General features: G+C 32.7%; 1 protein-coding gene across 2 annotated transcripts in view; it reads right to left on the bottom strand.

Annotated features, from left to right (window-relative positions):
• The window catches only part of LOC144435245 (uncharacterized), a 43,238-nt gene that overhangs the window by 21,118 nt on the left and 2,346 nt on the right, over positions 1–19,774 (bottom strand). For both annotated transcript variants that reach the window (XM_078123830.1, XM_078123831.1), the window contains exons 2-6: positions 6,852–6,956; positions 6,079–6,174; positions 5,776–5,919; positions 1,073–1,228; positions 193–327 (exon numbers count right to left, since the gene is read on the bottom strand). In XM_078123830.1, the coding sequence (XP_077979956.1) occupies positions 193–327; positions 1,073–1,228; positions 5,776–5,919; positions 6,079–6,174; positions 6,852–6,956 (636 nt within the window). The remainder of the gene's footprint in view (positions 1–192; positions 328–1,072; positions 1,229–5,775; positions 5,920–6,078; positions 6,175–6,851; positions 6,957–19,774) is intronic.

Here is a 19,774-nt window from a genome sequence, read left to right as displayed (position 1 = left end):
ACTGTACTTACAGCTAGTGTGTCTTTAAGTAAAGCTATGAATATCACATCTTGTTTGGCACTCACAACTCTTGAACTAGGTATATGTAGTTGGGAGGCTACATTGATGACTATACAGATACAGCATGGCAAGAACTAATCAGAAGGGTGTTTTGTGTCTCTTTGCATGCATGTTGTCGTATTTGAGGTTTACCTTATCTTTGTTTTGGGACAATTGTTCCAGTCCTACTTTGAGTAATTCTAGTTGTGCAGCCAAGTCATCAGGTATTTGTTGATTGCTGAGTAGTTTGTCTATTTCATCCCTGTCGACCTTATTTGGCATTGTTTCCTGTCAATAAAAAAAAATATATTTAAGTTTCAGGGTCTGTTTTTTGGTCTTGTGCATGATGTACATGTCTCCTGATATTTACTAGTACTTGGAACATTTCTTGAAAATAACACAGCTTACGAATATATGTACAGCTAAAGAACCACTAACTGAACTGTGGAAAGCCCTGCATCACTATCAGGCTGATAACATTGCATGTGCCCAGGTGTTAACATATGGCTAGACTCGATACTCTGGACTCTAGGCAGGCATTGACCTTACATGGACACTCCACAAGCCTGGTACTAGGATATGGCTAGACTACTACAGATATTTCAGAATTTATATGTACTAAGACATGCTAGTGAGGTTTTAGCGTCTACACAATGCAGCTATAATCCCAAGGCATGTCCAGTTGTAAAATTTACCTCACAACTTTACAGATCTTATTTGCACATGTAGTACTATATAGAGAAGTATAGCAAACTGTTTTAAAGTATTCTGGACGCAATTTCTGGAAGATAATACTGGTGGTTTTCAACCACTGTAAGATTTGTCAGTTTGACAAAGTGTATCCAATGAAATAGTTTCCAGTGTAAAAAAGGTCTTTCAATAACTTCACGGTAGAGGTCATATCTTTTTTACATTTTCCCTTTCAGTTGTATTCCATAATTGAAAATCTGTTTGGAGTATGGTTAATAGTGTCAGTAAAACTGCTAGCTGAATCAAAAAAACATTGCAAAAATCAGAGTTGTGTAAGACCCACCTCAAGTGTTGTTACTCTAGTACCAATTTGATCACTTTTGTCAGCCAGTTCACCAAGGTTTGCCAATATCCTCTGAATTTCTTCAGATGGACCGGTACGTGAGCCGGGACGAGATGATGAGGATGGTCGTGAGGGTACTGGTGTAACCTGTACAGACTGACAGAGGCAAGAACAGAAAACGTTAATTTACTTACATAAATATGAAATGGTAGTGCGATTTTTTATGAACGTACTTACCTCATACTATTACATTTTTGTAACATGGTTATTTTTAAAAGTTGTTGTATTTTATTTAATACCCAAACTTACATGTTCTGGTTCCATATAAGCATCATCTTTGATTAAAAAAAAGCATACACATTATACCATGGTTACCATGGTAACAATTGACTATTACCATGGTAACAATAGATTCAAGATAATGAAGTCAATTACAGATATTTCATCCAAGCTGGTCTAAATATCACACACAGATTTTCTATTTTGTCCATTATTATGATAGTCAGAAGGAATATATAAAAACATTTGCAAGCACAATTTTAGGTACAATTTTAAGTTAAAAGAGGAAAGTGTTATATTTACAACACATAGATCATACACATGTTCCCAGTAACTTTAGTTTAAATGTAATATTTGTATGTTAAAGTATATTAAATTTGGAGTGCAGTTGATTTTGTTGTTGTGAGTTTGTAATAACATCAAGTACTGTACCAAATAAACATTTAACAAGTTATACATCCATTTCTAACATTCATTATTATAACAACACAAGTACATACATCATTACTTGAAGGAAACAAGTTACTTTTTCACACATCAGACAATTGGTATTTTAGCTGCTATAAATGTTAATCTGATGGGGATAGATTTAATGTAATGCACATGTACAGGGTTGGGAGTATACAGGGATATAACACTGATTATAAGGTGGTCAGACATACATTATACACAATACTACACAGTGCTTGATTTTAAGGGGAGTACTTTGCTAGAGGGAAATTTAACAATATAAATGTGAACATTTTGAAAGTGATCTGTCACTTCTTCCTTCCTATGGTTGGTGAACTGATTTCAGCAAAGAGTGGTCTTTTACTTAATTTTCACTTTTATGATAAACTATTTATTTATTAACTTTTATCATTACAGCAAGAGTTAGTTTTCAGCAAATGAGCAATGCATATGTTGAGTACCAAAGCAAAATAAACCATCATTTTTATTGCGGTGACCTTCACATTACATGTATATGAAATCAAACCTTTTGCAAAAAGTTAGTATTTTATGTTACATATGATAAGTTTAGTTTTAATGTAAATGCAATTACAGGTATATTACTATTAAAAAAGAGCGGTGCTATGCTAGTGGTGTAAAATATAAGGAATTATCTTCAAAACAAACTTCATGAAAGTATGCCAAGTTTGCAAAAATGAAACAAATATTCTTGGGTTAATCTTTGCTATCAACAATATCAAGTTACCTATTACTACTGTACCAGCTGTTGTGCCATGCCATAACATACAAAATGTACATACAAGTACATACAGGTATTTAGATCTATCAGTGTTATTATTTGTATATCAACACAACTTCTTTAGTACAATCATGTTAACTGTTTTTAATCAGAATATGATAGTAATCTTCAAAATACTTATAAATATTTGAATGAAAATAATATCAGTTCCATGTTTCAAATGATTTTTTAGAAATCTTGTTGGAATTTGGAAAGTAGTTATTTTTTTAATAATTAAAGAAATCATGCCTGGCCAATAAGGAAGATGAGAAATCATGCAAAGACAGTTAGTGTTCATTAGTTTGTCTTGCTAATCACTTTAATTATGTGCAAATCAAAAAATAAATTTAAATATTATAATAAGCAAAAGTAATTTCCATATTATCAGTGCATTTAATACAAACTTGTGACACACATTTTGTTTTTAAAATGTACAGTAAAATACATTGTGAGCATATCAAGCATGAAACCCAGTGTTTCTACTTCTTTGCTCTTTAAATCCGCATGCAAGTTGTTTTTTTATTTACTGATGTGGAAGGAAGAAGTGTTGGATTTCTTTCAAAATGTGAATCCTTCCTGGTACTACACAAAATACTTGCCGTCTGACTGAACTGTTCAGTTGTCTGTATGGTTTGCTGATAGGTGGACTGTCAGAAAGAGAGAGAGAGACGGTACGGACAGGACTATAATTAGACATGACATTCAGAAGTGACAATAATGACATTGACATGCATGCATGCACGAAGTATGTACATTCTTTCTCTCTGCAATGAAATGAGATGAGTGGATAAAATTGAAGACAAGCTGGTGTATTTATGCAAACTACATGCACATTGTGACATGGAATCTACTCATTCAACTCTGAGCACAATACTGTGAGAAGAAAACATACATACAAACGCAACATATGACACAAGCAAGACTTTTGAGTGAACATACATTTATCATACATGCACTGTATATTGCCATGTATTCATCCTAAAATGTAGTCCTACTATTCAATATAGTTCATTCACAGATCCAATTTGTAGTGATAGCAATTGACAGTTGACATTTTTTTTCATGAAATTTTGAAAAGTGAACAAGCAGAATGGTTCTCCTGGTGGATTCCAATTCCGTCACACAAATACATTATAGAAATTGTAACTTTGCAACTTTGATAAAGCAGTTCCTTTTTCTTGTATACAATGTAACATCTGTGAAAATGATCAACACAAAACCATATCCAAAATATCATATCCTAAACATTTTGTTTCAGTATATCAATTTATAAACAAAACATGTATTACTTCTATCCTTTAGAAATCCATATAGTCATGTTATTCTAAGAGGAACATAAGTCTATAAGTCTACAGTTTCTGTACATATTCTGCTATATCTGTTATTTTGAAAGCAGCATCAACTTAATTCCTTGTTATTCCTGTATTCAAATTTTGAATAATAAAGAAGTAAACATCTGTCATCACATATTTTTTAAAACATCAATCACCTCTACATCAGTCACAGTTTCCATAATATAAGAGAAATTAGCAAAATTTTAATCTTATAACCATATTATTTCAAGATGTCTGAACAGAAAATGTAATCCTAATAGTGATGAGGGATAATTATGGCAATAAAGGCCATGCCACTTTCTTTTGCAAACACTTCAGTTCTGTACATTCTTAATTTATCAAGCACAATCAGTATGTCAGTTGATATAAAACACTGATGTGTAAAATTAACCAGAGGGGATAAAATTCATCTCCTTTGTACTCATATTTCAACAATACCATGGCAACAACAGCAATCATGCAGTGTGTGATGAATAACTTCAACAGTACAACATATGAACAAAACATAACAATAGGTTTCCATAGAAACATACATGGCTATTTCAAGTGAAAGCCGTCATGCATAAAGGTGACATTTTTGAACACGATACACAGTGTGGATACGATTGTGATCACGTCAACCATGCAGGTAATTGTTGTGGTAACGGTGTTCATGATGTGCTTCAGCAAACCCAACCAATCATGCAGTGTGTATAACATTGACATAACTGTCAAAAGACTAAATCATATATTGTATATACCGCAGTTGTTGCACATGCCCCTGTATCATCCTCCAAAACTGCATGCTCGCTATCTCCAGGGGTTAAAGCTCTAGAGCTCGGTCTAGAAAGCTGTTGATGGTGTTTTGGAAAGAAAACAATAATACAGATAGCAATGGTGTCAAGTAGATAGACAGGCAGATATATTGACATTCCATTGTAACTGGCTCAGTAACATTGTAGTCATTTCTTCATCTGTAAGTAGCTATTCAGTATGCATTTACGACAGGTAGTAAAATTACAATCCTACAGTTTCATAGTGTAACAAAATTGTCAATGATTTTTCATCAAATGGAGTCCTGTCCAGATGGTTATTCGCTAACAATAACATTAAGGAGGACATCCAGATCTTCAGATAGTACTCATCAATGGATGAGTCAAATTAACTTCCAGCCACAAAAACTAAATTCAGCAAGTTGGGTAGTTTCAGTAACCCAAATACCACACAAACAACAAACTGTACAAAAGAAGCTGATTGCTTCACACAATACACACCTGCACAATGCATTTCTCACACACAATAAAAACATGCATTCAGACCCTAAATATAGGTACTGGCAATACTTCTGTTCTTTTTATAATGGTACCTGTGTATGTAATATGTATAAACTTGTACATTCTATATGTACATTTGTAGTGATGCAATGAGACAAGGCAGTTCCACACTATTACATAAGAGTACAACACCACTACATGATTATCTCTTTCAGTACAAGTCTCTCAACTTCTCCTGGTAACTTAACTCTTCTAAAACTGTTCAGCAAATTTACAATATTGGTCCACTTTGTTCACGAGTACTAAAATTATAACCAGCACACTTCGTTCGTGTCTAAGTTTCTGATGTAAGCTTTAAACCATGCATATGAAGTTGTCAGCACTTCAAATTGCCTTTTCTGATCACGTACAAAGCTTCAATATTGCCATTGCATTTGAATGTCAGTGTATGTGATTGTGTCACTGTATCTCTATCCATGTGCATGTCCATATGTGTATGTATAAACATTGTATGTATGTATGTGTGTGTGTGTGTGTGTGTGTGTGTGTGTGTCCATATGTGTGTGTGTGTCCATATGTGTATATGTGTCCATGTGTGATTGTATTTACCTGTGAAGTCTGGACTATCTGGTCGGTGACTTGGACTGGTTCCTGTTTGATGCCTTTCAAAGCATCTTCAAGTGCTGGCCACGTTACATATCCATCTAGCATTTCAGCTGTAGCAACACCATCAACTCTTCCATTCAAAGCATCCTGTGGGAAAAAGAAATCATTGAGTGTACCGTAGCATCTTAGCATATGCAGACTGCCTATCAGAGAGGCCTTACTTATACATGTACATATTTGTGCGTGTTTGTAATAAGATTGCTGATGCCCCTGGTCTTAGAGAAATTTGTCATAGTTGTTACTTACAATCAGCCTCTGGAGTTCATCAAGTCTATCTTTGTTTGGTGTAGAGGTCTCCAATGTTTTAAGTCTGTCTTCAAGACTTTGGTTTTGCGAATTTAGCTGTGGAAGGAAACACACAAATATGTGTAAAACTACAATGTGCATATGTACATAATCTTTCAGTGTTTACAAGCAGTGTATCTGATATATTCATACTATTTCATTTGAACAGTAAAAAACATTTGGAATAGTGTCAATTTCTTGCAATGAAAATGAAAAAAATATCACTGTCTACTGCATGTACATAATTGACTAATTTCATATCTATCTACTTTTGGTGAAAAACAACAAACTTCATACTCTGAAGTGTGCATTGAAACATTTCAGTTAACAATTTTCGATTCTGTGTTCAGAACAAGTTTACTTTGATACAATGGTATATCATCACAGATGAATTTGAAGACAACTTTGTACTCTCTTTATTCCATGCATCTTTTGACATGGCCATGCACTCATTTTTTCCTACCTAATTCGCGGTTTTTACTTCTGAGCTTTTAATTACACTTGAATTCAGAGATTTTATTTTTGAATTTTAATTAATTCACAGTTTTTACATCTGAACTTTTAATTAATTCACAGTTTTTACATCTGTTAATTCACAGTTTTTACATCTGAACTTTTAATTAATTCACAGTTTTTACATCTGAACTTTTAATCAACTCAGTGATTTTATCTACAAAGTAAACTCTAACCATAACAGTAACAATCATGATTGATAGTGATTATTTGATACTTACTTTGTCCATTTGTTCTTTCAGGTCTTTTAAACTCTTTTTCCAGTCAGCTGATTGGTCCTTAAGACTATTGACTTCAGATAGCATATCATCCACCATAGACATCAACTATATGATAAAACAATGACGAGATGACAATTAGTCAAATCATAGTTGTACACAATACATTATTTTGGCAATGTAGTTGTGCAGTTTACAAAATCTCAAGTTTCAATTAAGGGTAAAAGTTACACGTATACAAACAAATAACAGCATATTTGTTTATGGTTAAAGGCACCGTGGGACGTACATTTGTAGGTACATTGTAAAATCTAACTGAGTTCTACTGTCATTTTATAGAATAGAGTACAAAAATGGCTATAAACTTATGATCATGTTTTGCATATAAAAGTAATACGAATAACAACTTCTGTTCATCAGGGACTTAAAAAACACAATGAACTGCAACACTGATACCAAATAAACACTGCGACATAGGCTCACATAACAGTTCATACATGTTAATTTAGGCTCCTGAATAAAAAAGCGAATAAACGCATTCATCCAAAGTTCTGAGAATTTGCAATTTGAGAATTACAATTTTCACCTGTAAGTGCATATAAAATGATATATGTACATGTATGTGACCACAAAGTAAGAAATACAATTATACTCATTTGCAATACATCTTGTAGTAATAATTTCATTGTATAGACCTGCATGCCGAGATTAATCACGTAAATAGCTATTCCAAACTTAATTTCGATATTGCAAAATGACATTTGGGTCCTATATGTTATACATATGTACAATGTACAAAGCATTTGGGGGCTATAAACATGTATGTTACATTGTAATATACAATTGTACTGTTTGTATGCGTTGTGAATATAAAAACTCGTTCAATCTCCATTAGTTTATTAGCGCTATTAAACTCTGATGGCTTGTCAATCTAATACCTGTGTTCTATTATCAATGTATAGTATATTAACTTTCTATTAGCTCTTCAAGGCTATATGACAGGGAAAGGTCAAATGAGGACAAATAGCTTTCACGGTAATGATGCGAGAGTTGATCTGTGCAATGGAGTGAGTTCTCAGAATTCTGAGATTATACATGTACTAAGCTTGCATACAAACACTGTCTGGTATATACATGTATTGAATGTGGCTGGTAGCTTGACAAGATTGAATGTAATGGATTGCTTGCGTGTAAAACCTTGACAACACAATTACATATACATGCACATATAACCCAGCACAATATTTCAAATTCAACTTTGTCAAAGAATGTACATGATGTAACAGTGGCAGATCCAACTACATGTAGCTGCCATATAACTTAAAGTTTTGCCTTCCTTTCCCCTAAAAGAATAATTTATACAATTATAAGAATATTTTGGAATGTTTGTTCTTGTACATCTGCAGGGAATAAAGTATTGTATATACAGTAGGTTCAGTAGACTAGTGTACACTCAATCAGCATGCATATACCCTTAGAAGCTACATGTACATATACAATAGGTCCTGGGAAATTCAAATGTTCAGGCAGGAATTTCTGATATTCATTTGCATACACATGTACATGTATATGAACTGAGAGTCAATTTTAAGATGCATGTACATGTAGTAAAAATATTTTGAATTTGGGTATCGGTAGTATGTATCAAATTAATGTAAACTTTGTACGATTGATCTATTTTATAGATTTTTGGGGGGGGGCCACATATCTGCAAACACCTTTCCCCATTATCAAAAACAATACATGTATTTTTCATAAGTTCTTTCTTTTACTCAAAAATATTTCTTCAGGACAATCAGATTAATGATTCACAATGGACTACACAGTAAAATTAACATCATTAATCTTTTTCACACCATGACAATTATTTGTCGCCATGGTTACAATGAACGCATTTCACTCAAATAATCACCGGGGTACAACATTACGATATATACTCAACATTGTATCATCACTTCAAACCAATTATAATTTGGTTTCCACACCTGGGTACCATCATTAATTTACAGTCCAATCTTCTCTCACTATAATTACCCATTAGACCAATATTACAGTATTTAATCATATTTGTTACTCATATTAAACATGTAACCATGGTAATATTATTAGGTCAATTACCCTGATTTTAATATAAAGTGTCATAAATATCCATTTTTGGTTAAAAAGGAATTTGTGTGTTAACTTGCTAATAAAAATGACATTTTTGATGAGTTTTTCTGAATTCTTATCGAATTAAACTCACGTTACATCAATGAATAAAGATTGCGATAAAAATATATGTCAGTCATAAATTGGTATACCTTCAGAGTTGCAACATGACACATTTATCCTTTTTTTTCTGTTTTTGTTTTTGTTTTTGTTTTGTTCTCAGTCAGATATACATATTCTTCAATGAGAACAAAATGCCTAGAAATTTGTTATTTTAAAAGGTGAATTTAAAGCATGTATCTGACCCTGGTAGAAACTATTTTGAAAATTTAGCAAAAAGTAAATCGGGAAATAAAACCCAAATCTGTAGACTAGACATTTTCTCTGTTCTATTTCTTCTCTACATACATCACAATGTCTGCCTACATTTGTATTTGACATTTGGTTATACATTACTATCTGTTGCCATGACAACACAAACAAACATTAACACTTCTGTTGAATAAAAAACCCAAGTCTAATGTGTCACATATAATCACCTTTTAATGACATGGGTTATATTGTTCAAATTTCTAAATAAAACCTTGTTAATTATTTCCTATTCTTTGACTGACGTTAGTAACAAGCAATAAGGTGTTCCAAATGAAGTCACAAAGAAGTTACTAATGAGCAAGGTTGTACTGATTATTACTGGAATTACATCATGTAATGATTTAGCACACAGTCACGCTACTACAGTATTGTTAAGAGTTTCATTTACTGTTATAATGACTCTAGTTTTGTGTTTGCGCTAACAATTGTACTTCCATTCACAGAGACCTACATGTATAGTCTAAGATATAACTATTGTTTGCTTAAAAAATACTTAATCAGGTCTCCTTTGTTGAAGTTTGTAGTGTACGTGGTTTGTATACTTTTGTCCAGTTCAAGAATTAACAACAGTTTTTTACTCAATGAGTTGATATTGTGTTACAGCTGAAATTTGTTGAATTTCACGGTAAATGGCAGTGAATAGCATTCTACTGAGCTAACAAATGAATGAATGAATGAATGGAATGAATGAATGAATGAATGAAAAAATGTACCAACATTTTTTTAATCCGGCAAAATACTGTTTGATGACTTCAAAGACACTTTACATTATCTCGATCTTAGACTGCCACTGAGATTTCCAGTATAATTTTGTATTGTTTTCTGTTTCAGCCAATATTTGTTGAATCTCACGGTAATTAGCAGTGACTGACATTCTACATTTTATACCAAGACATTACCAAATGAATGAATGAATTAATGAATAAATGAATTGAAAAAAAAATGTTACAATTTAGCATCTAACCAAGTCAAAAACAGACACTTAAATTTACATACACTATAATTTATCAATTCCGTACCATTCTGTGAATTACTGTGATGTCCTTCACCCTACATACTGTGAAAGTACAGTTAGTCGGCATGTATGTGGTATATATGTATGTAGGGCGTCACTAGTTACACCCTATACAACGACTATATACAACTGAACCAGATGAAGTTGTCAAGGTGTAACACCAGCTATGCATTGTTCATGTCACTGAGCTCTACAAGTATACACTTTACACAGGTTGGACAATGTAGTTTGTTGACCAGGATGCTGGCCCTATTGTTGACATTCATGAACCCAGTACACACAAATGGTCTCTGGTTATCGATTTAAAACACATTTCTGTCAGACAGTGTGTAAGACAGTAATAAATACTTGCCAAAGGTTAAAAGTTTCTATGGCAACATGTAAACAAAATGTCATATACTCTATTATTGTAACCCAAATAGTAACAAACTTACCCACAAGCAGACTCAATGTTCAATGTATACATACAAATGTAAATGTATACCCAGTCGATATATCTCCGATTTACCGTTATACCACACGTGTTCAGTTGCTAGCATAATTTGCCATAGGTGCGTCATAGATTCATAGATTCATTCTGACTGTACTCATGTACAAACAAACAAACAAACAAACAAACATATACATGTTCATGTACTGTTGTATATGTACATAGATCTAGAAATTCAACAGTGACTTCTACAATGTTGTGACTAATTTACATATTACATGTTGCATGTGTTTGAACACAAAGTAAGGGAGTTATACCCTGTTTGTTATGACAGCATACATCTACATTTACATCATTGATCTTGGGTGAGTAATGAGTCAAAATGTTCAAATTGCCAATTTTTTTCCCTTAAATTAAGCTTGACCAGGTATAACGATATGTACATGTATTAATTCTACAATCTTTAAATTTCTTCACTCTGCAACAAAATACTTACGACAAGGGTTTTGTCAGTACTTATAATGACTTGTCATGACAAGCCCCTAATTGTAACTCACGTTGTCATCAGTTGAATACAGTAAAATATTGGGGGAATGATATCAAATTGTATACCTCATATTTCTCAGCGTAATTGTAGCAAATTTTTGTTGTCATAATTGATGGTAAAACCACAATATCATTTATCCATTCCAGTAAAAAAACACTGCATCTCGCATCATACTGGATATGAAGTAGAACCTTAATCTCATTATACACACTACTAGCGATAGATCGCTATAAAACCTGTGTTGATAAAAACTAATGATGAAAGATAAAGATTGATGGAAGCACTAAACCACAAACATCTATACTAGTAAATTGTTCATACATTTTTGTAACATCCCAAAAAGGATACAGTACTTAAGAGGATTCAGTGGACTTTAGATTAGTGTGTGTGTGTGCATATAGGTATTTTCAACGTGATTAATGTTACTATTAAAATCTCATCATTAGTTCAGCCATCATACACATGTACATGTACTATTCCAGTATATAAATTTCAATGCTACTTAAATCAACAGGCTTTGTTCTACAAGAAACAAGAATAAAACATTATACTTAGCTGATAAAAACCGACTTTCAAAGGAAAGTACAAGAATGGTCTTTTATCAAAAAAGAAAGTAATAAATCACAAATTCTAAATTACAATTTGAGAAAGTTGAACAAGGAGTCTATCCATCTTCTATCAAAATGGGAAGCAAATTACTTTAAAATTCCATATTATCCGAATTGTTGTAGCTTATAAACGAAACCTAGAAATAGGTACATTGTACTTGTACATAAATAAATAATTATCGAAGATTAATTTTGGGATACAATACGTCAAATCTATCAATAATGAAAATCTTTTTCTCTTTTTTTTTATTCATAAAATTTACTGAAATAACATTAAAATGTTCTGTAAAGAATCTGATGGAGCAAAAAGCAGAACATTATTCCCATAGATAAATTTTACAATCAAAAAAGTGAGATTTGATTCACAAAGTAGATTTCTATAAACCTTTATTTCCAGGAAAATCCATTGTGTATTTATTTTTGTAATCTGAACTGCTCTGAATTTTCATGCAAATAGCCAACTGTCTCAATACACAGTTGTACACTTCACTAGACACTTCATGTACATCTATCCATTAGCTTCAACTAATGCGTTCACCACTATTGTCAAAGAAATAGTCTGTCACCCAGTACGCATGCAAAACGCAGTCATTCAATTCCACAAAATTATCTTTATCATGATTAATTAAAAGTAATTACCACTCAAGTCATTATTTTGATAACAATCAAGTCAGAAGGGGTATTTCTTTCTTTTTACTCTAAAACTCTACAATTTTTTTCTGAAAATTTCAAAAAAAAGTAATAATTTGTTTCAATATTTGCGTCAGGAAAGAGACTGACACTAATGAGGTTGAATGAAGAGTTAATTTAACAGAGGGATTACTTTACAAGTGTACATTTACATGTACATTATACAAATGTAGCAACAGATGGAAATTAATGGCTCTTGCCTTGACATGTATAGCAGTGTTAGCACCTATAGATTCTTTTCTTGATATATTGCTAAAGATAGCATCATATATTTGTGCTTGAAAAACCATTATATATTGTATTGCCTGTGAAATGTTCATATACTTCGTAAGATAAATTTATTCATAAAAAAAAAAGAATTGAGAAATTTTTTTTTAAATTTTTGCTGTATATTTTATCTGACATATATATATTTTCAATATCCAATTCAGTAAATTTAGGGTAAACGAGACAAAATGTGATGCAGTGTGAAAAAATTTATGAGTACAATGTGGTTATAACACTTCAAATTTGCCAAAAATCCTTGCAGGAAATCCCCCCAAATGGGAGAACACATGATATAAAATGTAAGTGCAATAGAACTTCTTTACAAGATTTCAAAGTTGTGAATGTTGCCGAGGGGCTATTTTATCACCTAAAATCATATTGAAGGAAATAAGTATATAATTATACTAGGGAGGCAGAAATAAGTCTGACTGGTTAAACAACCTATGCCATGAGTTTTGCATAAACCTGACTTTATAATTATAAGAACACATGATTCACCTCTGAAAACCAGTTGTTCATACACCAAAGTGTGAGTTTAAAAAAAATATTTCTAATTATATCGACAGTTTACAGTAACTGAGGGACACACATTATACACACATCGGAAATGTATGTGATCATATGATCTACATTTGTAAACTAATTCACACATTAACATTTCTTTAGACTAGTTACTGTAGTTATTCTCTGTGATCTCTTTCTAACACATAGCCAAACAGACAAATGATCAACAATCAAACTAAATCTCCTGCTGGGGAAAGGATGAACAGTGCATGTCAGTTCTTCATCACATACTGACAGGCATTTGTAATAGTTTACATGTACTTCTTTCAGTTTACTACAAACTCAACCTCCAGTTCAAATGTAAGTGATGTGAGGATGGGATGATTTTGTCAAGTTTATATCAATGCTCAAATTGCATAAACTATCGTTGTTGGGAGTAAAAACAGAATTCAGTGCTGGAGAAATCCATTTGACTATACAGTGGAGATGATTGTACTGCGTATAGGACATACATGTAGTGATATACTAGACTAACATTTCTTCTGATGCTGGCAGCCGACTATTACAAATTTTATGAGTGGTGACACCTGGGCTACTAGCCATTGCATATTATCATGATTATAGCAACAAGTATTGTATCCATAACAATGTACATACACATATTTCAGTACACTTGATAATGAGACATGGGTGGGGACTTCTACCTTGCTGTAAAGTCCCTCTGGAAGGTCATTAGAAATAACAATGAGAAATAGGTGGGTCTGTCCTTTGTAGTGTAAATGCTATGGGAGGCCAAATTTGAAAGCTGTATTAAATTCACTATGTACATGTATCTTTCAACAATGAAATGGAAGCTATTAAAGGTATACTATATGTACTGTAAACGTTTTAAATTAATAATATTATATATTTATTACTATATTGTAATTGTTGACAGCAATAATAATTTATTTTTAAAATCTACATATTTTTTCTTATATTCCACTTTCCTTTTGGCGCTCAACAAATCCCGAGATTTACGAAAAAAATTAACATAATTTATATCAAACATCTGTATTACTATTACATGTCAAGTTAGACTAAATCTTGTAGATTTCTTTTTTTTTTATAACTGACATTTTTATTTTGGTAAAATGTGCTTCTTATTCCAGCAATTGTTAATTTGCACATTATCACAAACTTGTTGCATGATTTTCCCCGATTTGTTATTTTCTGTGTGTCTCTGAAACCAATGAGTACTATATACAGCAGTATTAGACAACAAAGGAGAAGTTGACATAAATGGTTTCCATGCCAACTATTTCTTCCAGTTGCTATGGCAGCCATTTGGATGATTAGTCAGTATAGCTATATGCACAACATTCAAGTGCACGATGGGAATATAACAATTCCAATTCATCAGAATTGAAAGCGTGTAAAAACAGTAATGTGAAAACTGACAGGTGTTTTCAAAAATTAATCTCAGTTTGAATGTGTTTCATGTTTGCATTAAATGGAAAAGGTGTTTCTTGCTCATTACTTGTGTATATCTGCTCTTTGTGCACACATGTACACGTATGTCTAGTGTTATATGAAACCACCCAATTACATTTTGCTTGACAGACACGCAATAATTACATCACAGTTCTCCAAAAACAGTTCTCCATTTTAAAGTGACAAACTGATAAATTTCAACTTCATAATCTCAAAGTATATACTGGAATAAATTAGATTGACAAGTCGCCTTCCAATCACTTCCTATATGAGTGCCTTCAAAAGCCACCTTCAAAACTATAAATTCAATTTTCTACCATTTCAAACGTTTTCATGTCTTTTGGCCAATTTGATCACTGTTGTGAGAAAAAAAGTCCACATTATTAACTATATACATTTTTTTGTACCTTTGTATTGTATCACTTCGGAAAGTATGTTCAAAATGAAAATCCTTACATTTGCAGTACAGCTAGTACAATCTAAAATCACTCTGAAGGTCACATTTAAATCATGAGCAAATTGTCATGGCTACCCCCCCCCCCCCCCCCACCACCACCCAAGCTCCAAATTACAGGACAAAATTCAACATGCTCTGACTATAGTAGCTAACTAGAAAACTATTAGCTAGACCCAGACAGTCTATTATTTGTAAAACTCCTTACTTCTAAGTTCCAGATGGTGAGTACAACTAAAAAGCCCTGTAGGGTAGAAAGTCAATTGCTTTAAAATAACACTAGATAAGATCCTAACATATGTTTCTGTGATCTACCAGTAAATGACTAAATGGGCATTATTAAACTGACTGGACCCTGCTTACACTACATGGCCACATTAAGAAATCAATAGTTGTAAGCAAATTAAAACAAGCCATTAAATGTTAAATCAGCTGGTGAATGCCTAGTGGGTTACACATACACAGACTGACTTATGGACTCATAGTGACCATAGACCTACACTGTGACAGCTGCAGTACACACATATTTCACAGTCACCATCAGACAGCTGACACTGATAACAGAGAAGCATGAACTTTAAATATGATAATAACTGTTAAGAATGTTTTGTGAAGTTAATTTCTTTTAATCTTGTGCAGTAACAAGACCACTTTCTTTCATCTACTCAAAGAAGTTTATTTCTAAAAATCGAGCTAAGGGCACAATTTGATTTCCTGTTTACGGTACTTTGCAAAATTCAGAATGTTTGCCTCAAAACCTTAGAGTTTACCGTAGGCGAAGTACAGTACACATTACACTGATTAATTTTTAAAACTGATAAAGGTACTTTCAAAGCAACAGTTGTTTTCACAACTAAATTTACAATTTGTAATATTTCTCGAGTGATTTTTTTTTAAAATAACAACTTTATTAAATTGATGGTTAATTATTTGTTTAATATACATTCTATACAAAGTATTTCAATATGTAAGTGTATAAAAGTGCAATTTCATGTTTTGAAGTATGTGTTACTGCATGTACATGACTAGTAAACATATGTACTGTGTGAGGTGAGTGTAAAAAAAAAAAAAATTATTTTAATTTTGTTTACTGAATGTTTATTTATGTTTCATTTATTTTTCAGACATCATGCCTGGCACAGCATTATTAATTTTCTATTCAATTGGAACTCTAGGGTCTGAAACAATTATTTGTGGATTGCAGATAAAAAGAGTGAATGTGTGTGTGTGTGGTGGGGGGGGGGGGGAGGCAACATCAATGATTTCTATGAATACTGTGAACAAAAATCATCTAATCACACGTGTGTATCATGTGTCTAAAACCACATGTCTGCCACGCCATAAACCGTTGATGTGGTCCCTGCTTACATATAAAAAAAATACATATCTCTTCCTTTCAACACTAAACTCACTACACTTCAAACAATGTGTAATATTACTTGAAAAAGTAAATCTAATAATAATAATCTAACATTAAAGAGTTAACATTGTTTTTACAACACGACCTTTCACCTTTGATCATATAAATATGCATATTATTAGTTACACAGACTCTATCATTACCACCTTATAAGTGTTATTATGCTTGACATGAACCTAGCAATGACTGTTGCTATGCAACTGACAATGAAACATACATGCAGTAACTACACTGCACAGACAGTAGAGCTATGTGATGACCCTGTTGCCACTGTGTACTGTCCTGTCATCACCAGATCTATACAAGGGCTCTACAAATATGTACATTTCATGTACCATGTCCATTGCATATAGGTTTTACTGTAATGTTTACATAACTATACATGCCGTGAAGTTGTGTGCTAACATATTTTACATATATGTAAAGGTGGCCAAGAACATACCTGGGTAGACCAGCTATAGGTGCCCCTGGCAGAGACAGTTTCGAAGTACAATTGTTGTTGCTTGCTAAAAACAAGGCTGTTTAAAGCTAGCCTAAAATCCATTTCTTTTCTACATCATGGCACAGTACATTTTTAAAGATGACTTGGAACTTAATGCAAAAAATTCCTAGATTCCTTTAATAAGAATTTAAAGAGAAATGTGTGGGCGATGACAAAAGAAAACTCAATACAGTACATTACACAGAACCCTAATATAATAGTAATGTGTATGTAACTTGATCCTCATGTATCGAACCCAAGGGAAGACTTAAATGTACATTGTGGAATGACATTGTGGTTTCGGTCCAAAGTCTGTTTGAAGAAGCTAATATTTAAAATACCACTGGGAGTACATGTACTAACTATGAACAACTTGTACATTCCAACTTTGGTATTTAGATCAGTGGATAAGGGGTCAAATACTAATTACACACCCTTCAATCACCTGTATAGGACCACTTAAGTTGACAACAGAAATATTCAAGATTTGTTCAACACTTTTAATTTTCAACTTTTTATTTGTAACCTGTGCTCAGATACTTTGATGTCCATTTCATGATACTTCAGTTTTTTTATATCAATCCTACTCACAGTGAAGTAGGGACACCAAGCTACATATGTACCTTGTGGAGAGATCTAACTCTCTGAAACAAGACATGGGAAATCTGTAACTAAGTCTCTTTAAATGAAACTATTGCATTCTCAAAATGACAAATGTTGAATAAAAACAACATATTTTTGAAAGTCTGGTCCTGGACTAATACCAAAATTAGTCTAGTTCCTGACGGACCATATTCCACACAACATTATCTTCATACTATATAGTCAATCCTGTTACTTTCGCACAAAATTCTGTGCTCCCCCCCCCCCCAAGTGTTCATATATAACCATGATGACGTCATCGCGTCCCCACATGATTTTAGTTTAAAACAGACTGGAGGTAGCAAAGGCGGTGTCCTACATGTAGTTGGACATTTGCATATCATATCAGTCGTAGAAACATGAGAACGATGACTTACAGCCTGTCAATTTGTGGTGGAGTACTACTGACATGCGCCGTTCGAGCTTCGCCCACCATGAGGTTGAACCACAATTAACACCTTGAGTAACGGGATTGACTAAACGGCATAGTACATGTATGAAGATAACGTAGTACGGAATACAGTCCGTCAGGAATTAGACGATACCAAAATAGTCTCTTGAATACTTCTATTTGACAGTATTCATGTGAATAAAACGTTTCACTACTCTTGTGTTACTTAAACTGCATATCTCAGCGTGTAAAACAATGAAAAAATACAATTGCATTGTCTATCACACAGAAGAAAAGATGATGGTTCTAGCAAAATTCATCACTGAAGATTTGTTGACATTTATCAACTTGAAGACATGATTATTTATCAAGAATTGCTGTCAAATTCTGTTGTAACTTGAAAAGATTATTTAAAGATATCTATTATTTAACAAAATTGAAGTATTACGGTACATTGTATGTATATTCCTTTGTATTTGTTTTTTCAAAGTGAATCTTGTATGTAAATATTTATGAACAGTCTGACTTGTAGATTAAAATTTAATTCTAGTATCAAAAACATGCAAATTAACTCTCAAGAATGTCTTTCAAAAGAAAAAATGATATTTTTTATGCATACATACATATAGCCGCTTAGCTCTAGCTGTCAAGCTAGGAGGGATTGGGGAAAATTTGAAACTCAATTATGCATTCAAGACATAATGTTATTTGTTTGTTTGTTGGAAGGGGGATGAATAATTCATATATAGCAAGAAGATTACTGTTTCATACATGTGTATTTGAGGAATGATACAATAGGGTCCTAGACAAATGCAAATAATTTCTATGTTGACATACATCTCTGTATTAGTTTATTTGAAAGATGTGTGAGAAATGAAATCTATATGAATAAAAGATTATATAACTGTATATTAATTTCTAATCATTTACTTTTCTACTTTTCTTTCCTGTACAATGCTGGTAGGATAGTACACAAAATGTAAAGAATTTTTAATAATGTTGACATGTCTCCGTATTGGTTTATTTAAAAGATTTGGGTAATATGAAATCTGTCTGGATGAAAGATTATAATAACTGTATACTATATTATTTTCTGATGATTTATTTTTCCTTTTTTTTTTCTTGAGAAAATTCCTTTCTGTAAATCAGATAAAAATTTATATTCATAAAGAAGAAAGGTGTGCTTCTAAATGGATAATGGCAAACCAAAGTAACATTCTCATAAAAATGTATATTTGAAATAATCAATATGGTGCTGACAAAAAGCCATATTGATGTTTGTGCTTAGTGCTATCCAGCTGAACAGTGTGCAAAGTAAATATGTACAGTTGTTTCCATGGGGTGGAGTCATCGGTCATGTTTGTAACACTGTCTGGTGTACCTTACTGGCAGGAATGTTTATTTTAAATAATCGCAACAGTTATTGTAGTGGACATTTCATGGTCAGGATTGATTTCAAACATATTCTAGTGTCCATAATGAAA

This window comes from Glandiceps talaboti, chromosome 5, assembly GCF_964340395.1.
Source record: "Glandiceps talaboti chromosome 5, keGlaTala1.1, whole genome shotgun sequence".
Lineage (NCBI taxonomy): Eukaryota > Metazoa > Hemichordata > Enteropneusta > Spengelidae > Glandiceps > Glandiceps talaboti.
The sequence above is the reverse complement of the archived record's forward strand: the minus strand, read 5'-3'. Positions and strand labels throughout refer to the sequence as shown.